This window comes from Myxocyprinus asiaticus, chromosome 34, assembly GCF_019703515.2.
Source record: "Myxocyprinus asiaticus isolate MX2 ecotype Aquarium Trade chromosome 34, UBuf_Myxa_2, whole genome shotgun sequence".
In the NCBI taxonomy this organism is placed as follows: Eukaryota; Metazoa; Chordata; class Actinopteri; order Cypriniformes; family Catostomidae; genus Myxocyprinus; species Myxocyprinus asiaticus.
Genome location: NC_059377.1, coordinates 10,934,410 through 10,953,277, shown reverse-complemented (window position 1 = coordinate 10,953,277; position 18,868 = coordinate 10,934,410). Strand labels below are relative to the sequence as shown.

The 18,868-nt window shown below is 37.4% G+C and overlaps 2 protein-coding genes and 1 long non-coding RNA gene across 3 annotated transcripts in view; 2 read left to right on the top strand and 1 right to left on the bottom strand.

Annotated features, from left to right (window-relative positions):
- The first annotated feature begins 130 nt into the window (after window positions 1-130).
- LOC127424930 (UBAP1-MVB12-associated (UMA)-domain containing protein 1-like) lies at window positions 131-15,674 on the top strand. The gene is made up of 4 exons (XM_051670498.1): window positions 131-237; window positions 588-679; window positions 8,413-8,498; window positions 14,038-15,674. Exons 2-4 carry the CDS (start codon window positions 598-600, stop codon window positions 14,314-14,316), a joined length of 447 nt encoding a protein of 148 aa, XP_051526458.1. The 5' UTR covers window positions 131-237; window positions 588-597; the 3' UTR covers window positions 14,317-15,674.
- LOC127424933 (uncharacterized) lies at window positions 15,189-18,405 on the bottom strand. Its single transcript, XR_007894543.1, has 2 exons — window positions 18,272-18,405; window positions 15,189-15,837 (listed from the first exon to the last, which is right to left on the bottom strand). It is a non-coding gene; the product is annotated as an uncharacterized LOC127424933 (long non-coding RNA).
- Window positions 17,738-18,868, top strand: part of LOC127424929 (glucocorticoid-induced transcript 1 protein-like) — a 77,209-nt gene continuing 76,078 nt past the window's right edge. Inside the window, exon 1 of the mRNA XM_051670496.1 lies at window positions 17,738-18,685. Within this exon, the coding sequence (XP_051526456.1) occupies window positions 18,259-18,685 (427 nt within the window). The 5' untranslated portion in view covers window positions 17,738-18,258. The remainder of the gene's footprint in view (window positions 18,686-18,868) is intronic.

The window sequence follows — 18,868 nt, the reverse complement described above, 5'->3', positions numbered from 1 at the left end:
ATGCAAAAGTGATAGTGACCACCTATGCAGGTTTAATATAGTAAATCGCATCATTAATTGTCTCAACGCATTTATTAGAAACGCTTATTTAAAGATAAACACAAATAACTGGCTTTGGTTTCACACGGACCAAAAAAAGCGTACGTACAGGACGTGAGAAGGACTAGTGAACAAAACTTAAGTCGAGCAGCCAGATTTGACCATAAGCTGACAGAAATATTGTTCAGATGATTTAAAGTAAGAGAGCACATGTTTTTAACTCACGTCTCAAGCATTTTATCTTTTTGTTTATATTATTGAATGATAAATATAGTATAGGAATACAGCTAGTTAATGTTACAAAACTAACGCATGCTAACTTGTCCTTTTAGCTGTCAAAGAAAAGCAAAACAACAGCTCAAAAGCATCTTGGTTTTATTTGACTTAATGTTTTAACTTGAGTGCAATCATAATTTTTTTTTTTTTTTTCTGAATCCACAATGTAAAGGAAAATTTATTTGATAACAATCAATCTTCAAATTCAAATCGAAGCCCTCAGGTTAGCATATCACGTGTGTCTTTATTGTAATGAATCTCACTTTCAACAGACACACAAACATGTTGAGTTTTTTCGGATTCAAGAAGGATGGAGCTAAAAAATCTTCATCCGAGAGAGAAACTGATGGATTCGTCATTATTGGTGAGTCACACGAGAAGCCTAGATCTGGTTTGATTTTCGCAACACCTTTTATCGTTCTCTGGATTGTTTACATTTTTAATTGACTAGGGAAGCCACAGTGTGAATACTTAAAAATTAAATAGGACAAAATTATTTGAAATAAAATCTGTATATTATCTTTGCAAGATAGAATCCTAAACTGTTTGTTAAAAGGGGTAGTTCACCCAAAAATGAAAATTTTCTCATCATTTACTCAACCTCATCCCATCCCAGATGTATATGACTTTCTCTCTCCTGCAGAACACATATGAAGATTTTTATAAGAATATATCAGCTCTGTAGGTCTTTACAATGCAAGTGAACTGTGACTAAAACTTTGAAGCTCCAAAAAAAAAATGCAACATAAAAGTAATTCATAAGACTCCCAGTGTCTTCTGAAGCGATCCAATCAGTTTTGGGTGAGAACAGACTCAAATATAAGTCAATTTTCACTATAAATCTTGACAGCAGCAGTCTCCTTGGTAATCATGATTTAAAGCACCATTACGCTTCCTAGTGCTTGACGCATGCGCAGAGCGCTAGATGGCGCTATAGGAAGTGTAATCGAGCTTGAAATCATGATCACCAAGGAGACTGCTGCTGTCAAGATGTACAGTGAAAACTGAGTTACATTCTGATGGTCTGTTCTCACCCAAAACACACTGGATCGCTTCAGAAGACGGGCTGAATTCGGAATGGCATACTACCATATTACTCTTACTATTTCTGCCATAGACACATATGGTAGAACTAGTAAGAGTAGTATGGGTAGTATGCCATTCCGAATTCAGCAGCGGATTAAACCACTGGTGTCTCATGGATTACTTTCATGCTGCCTTTATGTGTTTTTTGGAGCTTCAACATTTTAGTCACTATTTACTTGCAATGTATGGACCTACAGACCTGAGATATTCTTCTAGAAATCTTTGTTTGTATTCTTCAGAAGAAAGAAAGTCACATCTGGGATGGCATGATGCTGAGTAAATGAGAGAATTTTAGTTTTTGAGTGAACAAACCCTTTAATAATGTTCTATTACCACAAGAGGGCAGCAGCATAAAACAATCTTTCACGTTTAGTGTGAAGTGCCTTTATGTAAGCACAAGGCTGGAGTTCAGTGGGAAAAGCTAGAAGTATTTTAGTCTCATTGTCTTGTCTACCTATGTACTTTACCTAATGAATTTATAATCACCTTTTGCTAGAGAAGTAATCAGGGCATATTTCATAAAACTTGGGATTGGGGTTTTCTGTAGATGTTTTGTATGTCTCTCCAGTGTCACAGAGAGTGAAAGTAAACCCACCTCATCACAAGAGTCCAAGTGTTATTTTGAGCAGAAAGAAAATGAATTCTTATGCAAGGAGTGGATACTGCTGATGGCCATGGTTCAATGTTTGTCAGATGGCACAGATTCATAGCCATGACATACAATATATCACATATCCTTTCCTTTTAGTTTTTGTTATAAATCACATGTTGCTCTGTTGCCATTCTGACTGCAAGTTACGGTAATAAGGTGCATGTTATATGTTTTCTGCCTGATAGGTAGCTTTAAGTTGTCATAAATTTGCACATTTGAAAGATACAAAAATCATATTATAACTATATTAAAAGTAGATGTAATTGGGCTATAAAATTGACTGAAGTCTTGAGCCACGTTTGAATAGCACATACCATGTGCCTATGTAGTTTGAGAAAAATGGGAACCAAAGAATGGAAAATTGCTGCAGAATATTTGAGGATAGATGAATGTTTGGCAAGCTCTCCTCTAATGGTTCTCCAATTTTAGGCTAGCTATGCTGAGAACGATTTTGAAATGGACAGAGAAAAGAAAAGGGGATAAGCTAACCATACGAGGGGGTCATGATTTTTGACATTCTTTCTTAGCCCACCATTTTAAATGGTCAGAAATGTTAGGAATGGTTTTGATGTCAAAAAAGTCTCAGTTCAGGGAAATTGGCATTAAGCTACCCTTCCTTTGTAGTGCAAAATACATCATCTAATCAACATGCATCATTTTGGCAAGAGGGGCATCTTTCCATCTTGTCCTTCAGCCCACTGTCAGGAGAAATGTACTGAACAAGGATTGTGCATTAGTTCTTGACCTATCTGTGAAATCATCTAGAAGTCAAAGCGGCATTTGCAACCAGTTTTACTTCTTTAATGTGATGTATTTACAAATTAAAAATGGGATAATAAACAGTAATGAAAATTATAATTACAGTAATGATTAAAAATAATGAAAAATGGGTTTTCCATATTCCATACCTTAATGTGATTTTGGGTGATTCTAATGAAATGTGTCAAGAAAATGCCCTGGCCCTATTTTACTCCAAAATCAAAAGAAACAAATAAGAAGTTATATTTTACATATAGAAAATGAAGCCCATTTTTAGGGCCATTATGATGTTTTACATTGTGCTATTATTTTTTTAATGACAGTTACACATAAGGCTAGGCGATATGGCAAAAAGAAAAATATATTTCTTGATATTTTTCAACCTATTGACTATATTCATTGTATATCTCTTAAATTATGTATTAGCTCTGAAATTTTTTAAAATAGTTTTATTTTTTTATATATATATATATCAGAGGAACCATGATTTCATCCAAACAGCCATTGCAGCCAAGTAGATTCAATATTTTAAAGGCATTAAATACAAGTATATTTAAAAATAATGGAATGTTTCCCACAGTTTTTAACTAAACACAAGGGAGAATGAGATTTAATAAGTTTCTTTGATATGCACCTTTATATCTATATTTTATATACAGTGATGCATAGTAGCTTAATAAAAAGCTTTATTTACCTCTTTGTGCTTTCCTAGCATTACTGAGGTTCACTTTGAAGCCAAGTATGTTGCTCATACTTACTTCTGGCTAAAATAGGCTAGAGCTCTTTAATTCACTCTTCTTCAAGGGTTTAAGCAGCAAGCCTGAGAACTAGAACACAAATGGTATGTGATGTAACATTGTGTAATTGAAAATGTCCAGAGTTCAGCTTGCTTCACGTGACCCAGTCTTCAAGTACACTGGTGGCTAAAACTTTGGAATAATGTACAGATTTTGCTGTTTCGGAAGGAAATTGGTACTTCTATTCACCAAAGTGGCATTCAGCTGATCACAATATATTCAGGACATTACTGATGTAAAAAACAGCACCATCACTATTTGAAAAAAGTCATTTTTGATCAAATCTAGACAGGCACCATTTCCAGCAGCCATCACTCCAATGCATCAACATCCTTATCCTTGAGTAATCATGCTAAATTGCTAATTTGGTACTAGAAAATCACTTGCCATTATATCAAACACAGCTGAAAGCTATTTGGTTCATTCAATGAAGCTTAACATTGTCTTTGTGTTTGTTTTTGAGTTGCCACAGTATGCAATAGACTGGCATGTCTTAAGGTCAATATTAGGTCAAAAATGGCAGAAAAGAAACCGCTTTCTTTAAAAACTCGTCAGTCAATTATTGTTTTGAGGAATGAAGGCTATAATTTTTGGCTTGAAATTTCCAGTAAACTGAAGATTTCATACAAATGTATATAATACAGTCTTCAAAGACAAAGGACAACTGGCCCTAACAAGGACAGAAAGAGTTGTGGAAGGCCAGATGTACAACTAAACAAGAGGATAAGTACATCAGAGTCTCTAGTTTGAGAAACAGACGCCTCACATGTCCTCAGCTGACAGCTTCATTGAATTCTACCCGCTCAACATCAGTTTCATGTACAACAGTAAAGAGAAGACTCAGCGGTGCAGGCCTTATGTGAAGAATTGCAAAGAAAAAGACACTTTTGAAACAGAAAAACAAAAAGAAAAGGTTAGAGTGGGCAAAGAAACACAGACTGTTATGGATCTTAACCCCATTGAGCTTTTGTGGGATCAGCTAGACTGTAAGGTGCGTGAGAAGTGCCCGACAAGACAGCCACATCTAGGGCAAGTGCTACAGGAAGTGTGGGGTGAAATGTCACCTGAGTATCTGGACAAACTGACAGCTAGAATGCCAAGGATCTGCAAAGCTGTCATTGCTGCATGTGGAGGATTTTTGGATGAGAACTCTTTGAAGTAGTTTAAGAAGTTCTGAACATTTATTTAAATTGTAATAGTAATTTTTCACGTTATTAATGTCCTGACTATACATTGTGATCAGTTAAATGCCACCTTGGTGAATAAAAGTACCAATGTCTTTCCATAAGAGCAAAATCTGTACATTATTCCAAACTTTTGGCCACCAGTGTGTACTTCACATGCTGCCGGTAGGGGTAAAATTGTAGATCAGCTCAAGACCCAAGCCTGACCCTTTCTCTACATTGATGCTGCTCTGGGTCAAAAGGAACTAGACGATATGGGTTCCTCTGGTTAACAGGACAGGTTATTCTGGTAACAGATCACATATAAAAGAACAAAGATTAATTTTTTATTTGAAATGCTAGAATTCATCACCACTGTTTTTGGGTTATCTTTATCACTGCAGGAGAATTTACGTTCGAGGATCAAGACTATGGTGTCTATTGTTTTAGTTCAGTCTGGGTGACAGGCATGTGGTGATCATGCTGACAGCACATAAGGGAGAGAATATAGGCTTACTTTACTTTGCATTATTTATTTGTGCCACATATCATACATTTCCACTGGCCCCACCAACAAAAAAAAAGGAAAAAAGAAAACACAGATACACACAAAAAAAGTATTTTTAGCGTCATATTCTTCAGAAAAAATATATATTTTTCATTTAATATTAAGCTTTCTTTTATAAAAAGCAATTTAATACACATTGTATTAAATTCAAATTGCAATAATAGCTGGAAATTATATAAATATTGTTTCATACTTCTAAGAGTATAATACATTTTTTGCATGCTAGAGCTATAACGTGTCTTTGGTGACGTTATAAAATCAGCAGAATTCACAACAACAATCAATACATCAGAAGCAAATGTTTACGTTTATAAGGCACAAAAACACATGTACATAATCAACAAAGGTAACACTTCATAATAATTTAATAATTTTATTTATTTATCACACATTTGCACATATACAGTGAAATACTTTTTTTTCACATATCCCAGCTAAGCTGGGGTCAGAGCACAGGGTCATCTGTGATGGCGCCCCTGGAGCAGATAGGGTCAAGGGCCTTGCTCAAGGGCCCAACAGTGGTATCTTGGCAGTGTGGGGCTTGAACCCCCAACCTTCTGATCAGTAACCCAGAGCTTTAACTGCTGAGCCACCACTGCCCCCATAATAGCATAGCACTGGCCCGATTGGGCAAGTGACAATTCTGCCAACTGGCCCAAAACTCTTTCACATTGGCCTCGGGCCAGTGGGTCTTCCTTATATTTGAGTCTTGACATCAAACTCATACTTGTGCTAAAAAAGCTAGACGCAGCGTCACGCATGGAGCAGAACGCAGGTGTTTCGAGATGTGAACATTTTGAAGTTCTTTGTAACTTGACACAACATCTAAAAATGCAGCACTATAGCATGAGATGATGAAAAAACAGCGAGACGTTGCGCAACGGTAAATGTTTACATAGGAAAACAATTAAAAAACACAGCAAAAATGTGTTCGGTGTGAATGGTCCCTTAAGCTCCAAAAAGGACATAAAAAAACAAAACCAAAGAAAAAGCACCATAAAAGTAGTCCATACGTCTTGTGTGCTAAATTCTGAAGCCATACGATAGTTTTGTGTGGAAAAAATATCAAAATTTAAGTCATTACTCAGACATAAGTCATAAGTAATCTTCTCCTCCACTGCAGCTCTCAGATTATTTAAGATAATATTTTTTTGTGGTAATCAACATTGATCTACAAATACTGTTGTTTGAGCTTAACGTGTATTGAACCTGGAACATTCCTTAAAGTGCATGATTTAAAGGAATATTCCAGGATCAATACAAGTTAAGCTCAATCGACATCATTTGTGGCACAATGTTGATTTCCACAAAAATTTATTTTGACTTTTCTTTGAAAGAAAGCAAAAATCTGGGTTACAGTGAGGCAGAATGGAAGTGGATGGGGCCAATCCGTAAACGTTAAAATACTCACTGTTTCAAAAGTATAGCCACAGGACAAACAATATGCATGTTAACATGATTTTAGTGATAAAATCACTTACTAACCTTTTCTGTGTAAAGTTAGCCAATTTTACAACTTCGTTGCCATGATGTAATGTCAACAAGCCCTAAAACAACTGTAAAAATGACAATTTAAACAACTTTACAGCTCAAATAGTACACAAGCTTTAACAGAAGAATTAATGTAGGTGCTTTTATAAAATTATAAGCTTACATTTTTGCTTTTAAACTTTCCAAAAATTGTTCACATTTACTCTTTATACCATATGTAAATTAATTGGAATGCTTCAGATTTGAGCTACAATCAGCACAGAATGTGGTAAAAAGCACTTTGATTTTGTTTGGAGCTAGAGATAACCAAAGGATTCCCTCAACCCACAACATCTGTGTCCAACTAATAATCATGATAGGGGTTTCGTAGTATAGGCAGCCATCATGTAGAATCATAAGATCCAATCATTCATGATAGACATGGAGACATATGACATTTTACAAGGCAGGTTCAATTTCCACTGCTTCCTCATGAAGTTCCTGTATTCCAGGATGATAAAGTCCACATCCATTGTAAGTGCCTCACTGTAACCTTTTTTTTAAGAAATTTAGAAGAAATGTATTTTTTTGTGTTAATCAATATGATGCCACAAATGCTGTCGATTGAGCTTAACTTGTATTGAATCTGGAATATTACTTTGAGGCATTTGTGCAAGAGCAGTGATCTCTGTAGCTTAATTTCTTGGGCCATTTTTATTAATTTCACTAAGGCAAACATTCTGCCTTGCATCTCCTTTTGTGTTCCACTGAAAAAAGGAAGTTCTATAGGTTTGGAACAACATGAGAGTGAGTAAATGATGAAATAATTATTTTTTTTGGGTGGACTATCCTTTTAATACAATTGGATAATGCCAAAGGGGAATGACTACTGGCAACCAACAGTACAGCAACTTGCAACCTCCAGCAATTAAACCGCTCTCTGTGTGAATGCCCCTTTAGACAACTTTGAGCTTTTTCCCTGAACAGAAACAATGGGCACCCTCTCAGAGGGAGTTAATTTGTGTAGAGGTGTTGTGAAGTGATCAAAATCAGTAAACTCTGTGGTAATAACAGGGAGGAGACGTGGTGGATGTGAAGGTCCCAGAGGTGAGCAGATCCTTGGGAGCTCTGTGGTAACAAAGACATTCATCTGTGTCATGTTGAGGAGCAACAGGGAGAGGTTGGGTTTACTTTACTACACCATCTGTGACTCCAGACTGAAAAGGGATATGTATTAAAGCTGTAGAGGAACAAACAAGTTATCAAACTACATTCTATTAGATGACTGCTGGAGAATGTCTATATTTGGAGTATGGCTTCATTTAGCATCATTAAGATAACACAGGGGTGTTAATTTCTAGTTATGATTGTAAGGTGTTGCCGTTTTCTGTCAAGTAACAGCGTTAATTGTGGCTGTAAGTTCCCAGGAGAATTAATGCTTCTGTTTATGTAATAAGACCACTTCTTAAACGTGGGTAATCCATGTTATTGTCCTTGTTGTGAAGGCTTTGGAAGGACCACATGCTCGCTGTGTGGTGAAAAAAATGCCTTTCTTCTGACTGATTTTTAAACATTCAGTCTTCAACTTTTTTTGCTTTTCAGGTGAAACTGTGGAGGAGCACCAACAGAAAATGCAGTCCTTGAACATTGTGCAGCCGGCAACAAATGTAATTGTACAGCCATCTAAGGTGAGCTTATTTTCGCAAATTCTTCATACAAAAACTTTTACTTAAAAGAGTGATCCATTGTTGCTTGGAGCAACTAGCGGACAACAAACTGCGTCATACATTTCCAGTTCTCTGATATACTTCTGTAGTAGCCCCACTGTTTTCTTTGCTAGTACTCTGATAATTCAGGGAATGCTGCTGTCTCTACAGCTATAATTGAGTGTTTCTTCAACTTTGGGCACTTTTAGAACTGTGGACTTCTATTAAGTGCAGTCTTGATTAAAACCACACACTCTCAGTATTTTTTTTAATTTTTTTAATTTGTCTGTGAACAATGTCCAACAGTGTTATACATGCATCTCAGGAGATTTACTGTATGTCTTTTTTTTCCCCAAGTCATTACAATTTCCACCACAGTTTTGGTCCCACCACATCTCAAATGATGTATTGTGTTTAATATATTTATATGATGGAAATGACATTTTTATGGTTTTGAAATAAAATGTCTGACTCCTTTGTCTTGCTAAAGCCATATTTATAGCTAAAATTTTATGTATGCTAAATGCAGACAATTAAATAATATTTTTACACTTTTTCAGAATTTGGCAAAATTACAGCTTGATTAGAAATGACGCTCAATATAATTACTTAATGACCTTGAATTTTCTTTAAACATCACTTGATTCATACTTCAGCTCGAGCATTCTCTTCACCGACACTTTTGTTGACTTAGTACATTAACTTCAAAAAATAAAAAAATTGTGTGGTAGGAATGACGCCACAACTGTGCGACAGTTGTAATTTTTGAAAATTGATAGAAATAATTTTTACACTGTAAATATAGACATGTTTTATGATTATTGCACTCTTTGTTCAGATTATCATAGGGCTTTTCTGACTTAGACCAGTAAGCAACAACATAGCAATGCACAAAACACCATCAGAACATCTTACCGACCACTTAGCAACAACCTGGCAACTACCCACAGCATCCTAGCATAATTTTGGCAAATTTTGCTGGGTTAAGCGCCACCTTTTCTTCAGAATGATTTAAATTGTATTTAATATGTATACTGAATTATATAAGCTGTTCCTTTAGTAAGACTCCACAGCATGATGTTTTCATTCTGATCTTGAACAGTCAGTAAGTAATTAAATCTTAAGAATTGCTCGTAGAGTCATCCATATCAGAAGGCAGGCGTGATTCCCATATGCTGTGTGCTGGATGCCCAACAGCACTGAAGAGAGAAAAAGAGCCCTTTGAGCTGTGACTGCCCTAGCAGCTCTCACACTGCTGGGTGTGTGACAGGTGCCAGGTGGCAGGACTGAACTGGGCCAACATGTGCTACTGCCATTCAGCAATCTGGTCCACAGCACAGCCTGGAGCCATATGGCTAATGAAAGAGGCCCAGTCGCAGTCTTTCTCCTTCAAAATTAGGTGCTTTCTCAAAAACCCAAAACCTGGAGTCAGTTATTGGCGGTTACTTTGTGGACAAGATGGTTTGAGACAGTTTTATAAAACTTTGAAGTCAATAAATTAATAGCAAATTCACATTAGGTTGATTGTCATTTTGCAGATGCACTAAAACTGTACCATGCTTTAATGTGTCAAGGGGAACAGTCTCAAAAGCTGACACCATATGCCAAGCATGAACAAACTGCAAAGATGAGCAGTGGTTGCAAGCTGCAGTACATTGACAGGAACAGAATGACACTTCACAATGTAGCTGCTAAATGCCACAAATGCACAGCTTTAGAAAAGCACTTCTGTGACTCAGACCAAACAAACTGTACATTATGCACTTCACAAAGATGGAATTTATCATAGCTGCCATTCAGAAATACTCACTGTTTCAAAGTATAGCCACAAGACGTAAACAATATGTGTGTTATAGAACAGAATGTGTTAAAAAGCACATTTTTTTTGTTTGGAGCTAGAGATAACCAAAGGATTCCTTCAACCCACAACATCTGTTTCCAACTAATAATCATGATGGGGGTTTTCGTAGTATAGGCAGCCATCGTGTAGAATCATAAGATCCAATCATTCATGATAGACATGGAGCCATATGATGACATTTCACAAGGCAGGTTCACCTTGCACCTCTTCCTCATGAAGTTACTGTATTCCAAGATGATAAAGTCCACATCCACACTGCTAAAAATTTAGGAGCAAATTCAAATGCCTTCAGATGCATCCCAGATCTTTTGATTAGAACATATTTGAATTTTTATGAGTTGTTCAAGAGATCAGAGTATGAAGTAGAGTTATGCCTTGTTCAGTTAGTTGTTGTGGTTATTTGCTTAACCCTCTATATACTGTACCAGTCTCATGTTACAGTTTGGCACTGAGAGTGATAGATTGTTCTTTCCTGTCTAACGTGTGCTTGGCACTTATTGAAGACAAACAGTAAAGGTAAGAGTAAAATCACCTCCACCACTATGAAAACTTGATTCTGTTTAACTGCAGCACAAAACCCAGCTGATTCATAAATCGTTTATGAATAGGGTACACATCTTAAATGAGGGAAATCCTTAACACTCATTATTAGTGGTGTTTGCTAAGGTAAGCATCACTATTACTGTTGCTCATATTAAGGGTTAGGTGCTTATACAAACCTTTAACCATAAAGGTGGAAACAAAAACCTGTTCACACCAAACCTTTTTTTTTTTTTGGTGCGATTGTTCGTTCTGAACAAGCTTTTGAACAGGAACAGTGCGCTATTCTGTGGCGCTATTCACATCTGGTCTGACAAATCGTCCGCCGACAATCTGAAGGTCTTTTTTACGGAAAGTGGTAAGATTTTTTTTTTCCCCTTTCGGACTGCGATGAAAACTGACTGACAAATGAGATACAAACTTTTTGTCATTTTTTCCAGAGTCGCTGCAGCTGCTCAATCCAGTGCGTTGGTGATGCTATTCAACTGGCAAACACCTGCACTGGACGTGCAGCTGGTACACACCCCGAAATTATACGCTTATACACTAATACTCTAATAAATATTTGCAGTTAATGAACCCTTGTACTACAAACATAAACCCAGTCTGTTTTTGAAAGTCTGCTTATGACGTTGTGTCTTAAATGTGCATTTTTTAATATGTATATTAAATATGCCGTCATATTCTCATGGCATAAAAAATAGCAGTGAGGTTCGGCAGTTAGTTTGGACTAAACTCATATTATTACTCGTACTCTTTACATGCAATATTTTACTGTAGACAAAGGATTTGCAGAACCACACTGCTATTTTTTTTTTTGCAAGGAAAATATCACAAAGTATTGCAGTAACTTAAATAAAGAAAAGACCGTGAGCCAGTGTTTTCTTATATATTATTTTTTATTTTATGCATCATATTTTATACTATACATATTCATAATTAACATTATTCCACATGTATTCAGGCATTATAAAAAGAGAAGTTGGTTTCAGGAATCTGTTTGCAAAACACATGTGCAAATATAAATAGGACATATATTTATGCAACAGCGCTCTTTACTCATCTCACTTAATGACAGATTATATACTCCTCAAAATGCATCAACACCATGAAAAGAACATAATGAAACAGCCAAATTAGGTAAATAAATGATTTAACAGCATTCAATCAATATATTAATCTCTGGCATTGACAGCTGAATGCTTGAAACTAGTATAAATCTGTTTGTAGAACAGCATCAGTGCCGCCTTCTCTACACGGATGAAGTAGTTTTTTGTTTAATTTAAAACCTTAGCAGTCGGGTAGCCACGCACCAAAAACACTCAGACCACCTTAGCAGTTGCATAGCAACGCACCGAAAACACTCTGAGCGTCTTATCAGTCACGTAGCCACGCACCGAAAACACTCGGCACCTCAGCAGTCGCAGAGCAATGCACCAAAAACACTCAGACCACCTTAGCAGTCATGTAGCGACGAACAGAAAACACTCAACGCACCTTAGCAGTCGCATAGCAATGCACCAAAAACACTCAGACCACCTTAGCAGTCATGTAGCAACGCACTGAAAACACTCAGAGCACCTTAGCAGTCATGTAGCGACGAACAGAAAACACTCAACGCACCTTAGCAGTCGCATAGCAATGCACCAAAAACACTCAGACCACCTTAGCAGTCAAGTGGCAACGCACCGAAAACACTCAGAGCACCTTAGCAGTCATGTAGCGACGAACAGAAAACACTCAACGCACCTTAGCAGTCGCATAGCAATGCACCAAAAACACTCAGACCACCTTAGCAGTCATGTAGCAACGCACCGAAAACACTCAGAGCACCTTAGCAGTCGCATAGCAATGCACCAAAAACACTCAGACCACCTTAGCAGTCAAGTGGCAACGCACCGAAAACACTCCGAGCACCTCAGCAGTCGCAGAGCAACGCACCGAAAACACTCGGACCACCTTAGCAGTCATGTAGCGACGAACAGAAAACACTCAATGCACCTTAGCAGTCGCATAGCAATGCACCAAAAACACTCCGAGCATCTTAGCAGTCAAGTAGCAACGCACCTAAAACACTCCGAGCACCTCAGCAGTCACAGAGCAATGCACCGAAAACACTCCGAGCATCTTAGCAGTCGCGTAGCAATGCACCGAAAACACTGAGCACCTTAGCAGTCACGTATCAACGCACCGAAAACACTCCGAGCACCTCAGCAATCGCAGAGCAAGCACCGAAAACACTCAGAGCACCTTAGCAGTCAAGTAGCAATGCACCGAAAACACTCCGAGCACCTCAGCAGTCGCAGAGCAATGCACTGAAAACACTCAGACCACCTTAGCAGTCGCATAGTAATGCACAGACAACAATCAGAACATCTTAGCAGTCGCATTTCAATGCACAGACAACACTCAGAACACCTTAGCTGTCACGTAGCAACGCACTGAAAACATGTAGAGCACCTTAGAAATCGCGTAGCAATGCACAAAAACACTCAGAACACCTTAGAAGCCACGTAGTAATGCACCGAAAACACTCAGAGCACCTTAGCAGTCGTGTAGCAATGCACTGACAACACACAGAACACCATAGTAATCGCAGAGCAATGCACTGAAAACCAACCGCAACACTAGCATCGTGTCAGCGACTTTTGCATGGGCAAGAACAACTTACATTTTCTTCAGAATATGTGAAAACCCTGTTCATTTAGTAACTGCAGTCCTTGTTATAAATATATATATATATAACTTTGTGGGTGTTAATATGAGTCAGATTGCATAAATGGTAAAACAAATTACTGTATTATACTTTGTAATGTGTGTGTGGTATTGTTGCAGTAAATCTAAACTGACAACAATACTAAAGATACTTATCTCTGGTATATCACATAACCTGACCTCGATCCTAATAATGAGGAAAGGCTGAAATTATTCTGGATTAAGGAGGTTTTATAGAGCTAAACACTTGCTCACATTGGCACTTCAGTAAATGGTACAATAGTTGAGTCACGCATTCTGTGAGGCACCAACACTCAGTTCAGTTTAATTACAGTGCTGCTCCTCAACAAATCTGGTTTGAGTTCTCAATTTTCAGTGTGCATTCTCTTCTTTCTTTTTGTTCAGTCATCCAGCGCTGGGAACAGAGGAATCGCAGAGAAGGCTCAGCCTTCCTCCCAGCCCACATTGGCTAAGATGTCCACAGAAACACATGACACAGACGTTACCCCCGCCCTTCCTGAACTTCTAGGAGATATACCCTTCACCTTAGCACCACACATCCTCGCCATGCAGGCAGGACTACCTCTTGTTCCTGATATCGCCTTGCCTCAAAACATCAATGACAAGCTAGACAACTTTTGTTATGACTTCACCTTGGAGAACTCTGTGCTTTGTGAGCCGTGACACTCTATCTCGTGAGGAACTATGGCCCTATGGTTGACATGATACTCCTTAACCGTTTGCCTTTTCTTCACTAAATGACCTAGTTTCTGTCAGCTGGCCTAGTCACTGACCATAAGGTGGTGGGTTCACTCTGACATATCGTCCAGTCGGTTTCAACAAGTTAGTGAAGTTAGCGTCAAGATAGTTTACAGTCCCTCAGGATGTTACAACACTTGCTTGTGTTGGCGGTTAGTAGAAAGTTAATTTTTATTTTGGGGTGAATTATCCCTTCAACACAGTAGATGAGTATTTATAAGATGAATTACGGCTTTACATTTTTTAAATGTAGCTAAAATTTTACGGGTGTCAAAACTGTGCATTTCTGCATTTTGACATTGTTGGGTCCTTTAGCATAAGAAGATATGCTGAAATGATATATGTTTTGATGATTGTTTTGAAACTATAGTGTTCTTTATTAGTTTAATTCAGCTGTTTGATGTTCCAAACATCACAGTCGGCATTGGCCTTTCCTCAATTTTTACAGTGCTAAGCGCCAAGACCCACTGTAATTTATAGACTTTACTTGCCAAGCAGTCACTAAAAGCAGTCATAATGCATAGTAAAATTATTTTACAGTAATATAGATGTAACAGATTTATCAATCAACAATGTAGTTCCAAAAAGTTTTTAATTCAATCTCAATTTGCAATCATAATGGCTAGTCCACTGTTTGATGTAATTCTGACAATACCAATAATAAACCTTAGTAAGTCACTTGCAATATGTAAAGATCGCACTTGCATTGGTGTTTAAGGGAGACTCGTAGTGCTCATTACGAAGAGGCCAACATTATATCTCTCCTTTGTAAATGCGTGGATTTTTTATTTTTGGGGGATTTTTTTTTTTGGCATGCATGTCATATACCTCGGTTGACGTTTGGTTTAATGCATAACATTTTGAGGTTCTGCCATAAACTTCACACCCCATTTTGGGAGGCAGACATGTATTTTAGCATTTACTGTTCTGTTGGAACAGGCCACGATTGTTGAGCTGTTTTTTTTTTTCATTTGAATCTCAGTTAGTGAATGGGTTTTATCATAGTGCTTGCTGCTATTTATACAGTGCATTCAAGAGTTTAGCATTTTCCCTTCACATCCTCTGTACCTTATTCTTGTTGTTGGAAGTTGGTAGTAGTTTAGTTTAATTGATAAACCACATCAATTCTTAGATTTGATTAATTATCTTTGTTTTGATTTGTCTTTCAGCCTGACACATTATCTCAACTGAGGTCAACATCATCCTTGTAATTTATGTCTGTTCTAACCTTTTTAAAACACTAACCAACTGTACAGATCAAATAAAATGGGGCTGTGTTTGCATAGTGTGTTTGCCCTTTAAAAATGTCTGTAAAATAATTGAATGGCACTTCTTCAGGTAAATGTTATGTGGTCACTTTATCTCTTCAGTGGACTGTCCTTACCTTTTGATTCATGTCTGGGACAGTGCTGATGTCTGATCCCACATGATGTTTTTGCTAAACTTCTGAAATGAAGAACAAAATGTAATAAGATATTGTTTTACTGTATGTACACAATGTATTCTCATACTTGTAGATTGTTTACAGTTAAATACTCTACCTCTCAATTTAAAATTCCTCAAAACAGAAACAAAGTCTGAAGAGCAGCAAGAAAAAACAATAATACAAAAAATATGATTAAAAGAAAAGTAAACACACAAGGGGATATTTTTCAAAATATACATTCAAAGTATGACAATTGCAGGGCATTTTGTTACACATGTATTTTAACTATTTGTAAATCAACAATTCATATTGGAAGTGATAGAACATGGCAAGGTTTTTAACCCTTGAAGCTCGGATTGGCCTGTTCCTTCTGGCAGGCCCGCTGAGAAAAAATAATTATCAAAATATTAATAACTGAAGTCTTGATCAACACAAAAATATATGTAGGCATTATGACCAAAATTGTACATGTGCTTTGAAATTTTCAGACAAATAAAAAATGTTCCATTTTGATAATTTATTAATAATTTTGCACTGCACATTTTATTGTAATCTGTAAAATCATTAAACTGACGTGTTGTATGTTGTTAGAAAGCACTCAAAGAGTAGAATACAACCAGCCTGTATGTTTTACTCTTAGACCAAAATATAGCGTGTAATAGCTAAGTAAAGTTACATGTAAATAGGTGTTGCTTATATGCTGTGTTTTCGCTTATAAATGCACACACAAATAAATAAAAATTTAAAAAACCTATATTATCACATACCATTACTTAGAGGAGGCGATTATCTTTTAAACGAGCCCACATACAATGTAATCGGATGCACAGATCATTAGATAATCCACAATGTGCACACAGCACAATGTGCTATCTGGCTAAAAACACGTAAGCTTTCCTGGATCAGATAATTCATCGGAAATGATGTAGTACGTTGTCCAGCATCATGGAACACTAAGACAATCATATTAGGACTCAGATTGCTGCAGCCAGAGGTGGAAGTCATCCAAATATGGGCAGAGAGGACCGTTCACTCTAAGTACATATGACCACCAGGAGATGGCGCCAAGTACATGACACAGACTCAGTGACTCAAATGACACAGAATGGAACTGAATGAGATCTTGTTACTCATGCCTGTATGCTTTGGATAGAGAGCACACCTTTAGTTATTGTTGTGTAATTAGTTCTTATGTACAGATATTATGTTTTATTTGTTTTGAGACGTTTTTGGACACTAGGATAAATAATTTTTGTACTGCTACTACTTTTGATTGCTTTGTCGCATCAACGCAAAATTTTACTCAGTTACAGATGACATGATTGGTAACAAAACAAAAGCACCTTTTCAGAGATACCTTATTTACACCCTGAGATATTTAATGTCAAATTAGAAAAATAAGGAAAGTTAATTTCTGGCTCATTTCTTTTCATTTTTTTTTTTTTTTTTTTTTTAGATTTTTTCTGCATTTTCTTAGGCTGAGAGTCTCAGAATTTGTCATAATCTATTCCATTAAAACATTTGAAGTTTTCTAAAAAAAAAAAAAAAAAGAAAAAAAAGTTATAATTATTGTATTACATTTTTTTTATTATTATTTACAAATAATCGCACATTTAACTGAAGAAAAACTAGAATTTAGACCATTATTTTATTATCCAACTCAGTTACTATTCAGGCATGTTATTACAACTTTTATATTTAATACTGAGGCCAGCAATGGTCATATTGATCAACCTTGATCTCACAAGTGAGTTAAACACTTGACTAGATCTGTATTATTTAGACTAGTAATATTGCTTGTTCTTAGATTAGTCTGTCAGTTCACATCTCAATCAATAGCAAGGCAGAATCCAAATCGTTCTAAACCTCAATGAATCCATTGGCTCTTTCTGCCTCAATCGTTTAACACCAACCAATCATATTTTATTTCTATCATACAATGCTCCAATGAAATGACGTGTCGGCGCCGGACGCTCCCGCCCACTTTTCTCAGTGGCTGTACTGTACCGTTGGAGTGCCTGCTGTCAGTTGGAGTAACGCAAGGGGTGCCGAGACATACGACTGTCGGGATAACATTTCCTAAAGGTCAACTTTTTTGCGTTTTAAGACTCGGATAAACAACAGATATATTATAAAGACAAGTCATTTAGAAGTTAGCTTCAACCAACCGTCTGCATGACAAATGAAGACAGGAAAAAAGGACTAAAACTTTATTCAGGGAAGCGACATTGCTACAAATGTAGCGTACTTACCCTCAAGCTGAGCTGCGAACCAAAATTAAACTAATCTTATTTATTTATTTATTTTACTGGTAGAAAGTTAGTTTTTTCTATGTATCTTAATAAGCTCAGTTAATGACTGTGCTCTATAAGCACATGCTGTCTGTGGAGGAATATATTCGGTTATTTTGCAGTAAAAGTATCAGATAGTGTAGTTCAATCATGTCAGCATCACCTGTGAACTCAACTCGGGTCAGGCGCAGCAATGACGCGTCCCCCATCAACACCTCTTCCTCCTCCTCAGTGGTATCATCATCCTCTGCCGGTAACGGCAGTGGCAACACGAGCCGGTTGCAGCCCATTCGCGCCACGGTGCCCTACCAACTCCTGCGTGGAAATCAGCAGCACAGCCCGACCCGCCCTCCCGCGCAGTCATCCTCCTCCCTTTCCTCCATCTCAATCGGGAGCAACACAGAACTGACAGCATCATCTGCCCAGCACAGCGACACCTCCAGTCCCGTCAGCCCGACGCTCGCCAGTCCGTTAGGAAGCGGCTCACTGGACGGTCGGCTGATCCCGCGGCAGAGGCGCTCTCCGCCGGAACACAGGAGCTCACCCGAGCGCAGTCCTCATTCACCTGTCTTTAGAGGTAAACAACAGGCCCAAATCCCGGTTCATTTATAGCCATTCATTTCAATGCATCCAAGCATCATCGCACTTCCCATACGCGTTTAATTGGGTCAAGCTGTTTTCAAATGGACTGTTTATGCATTATACAGAATATAAGATGCATTCAAATGAGATGCAACAGAAACAAATATGCATGACACAG

Excerpts from the sequence above, each read along its gene's own strand:
- LOC127424930 (XM_051670498.1), top strand. The coding sequence starts at position 598 with ATGTTGAGTTTTTTCGGATTCAAGAAGGATGGAGCTAAAAAATCTTCA. Across the intron at positions 680-8,412 it reads TGATGGATTCGTCATTATTG|GTGAAACTGTGGAGGAGCAC; the intron begins GTGAGTCACACG and ends TTTGCTTTTCAG. Across the intron at positions 8,499-14,037 it reads TAATTGTACAGCCATCTAAG|TCATCCAGCGCTGGGAACAG; the intron begins GTGAGCTTATTT and ends CTTTTTGTTCAG.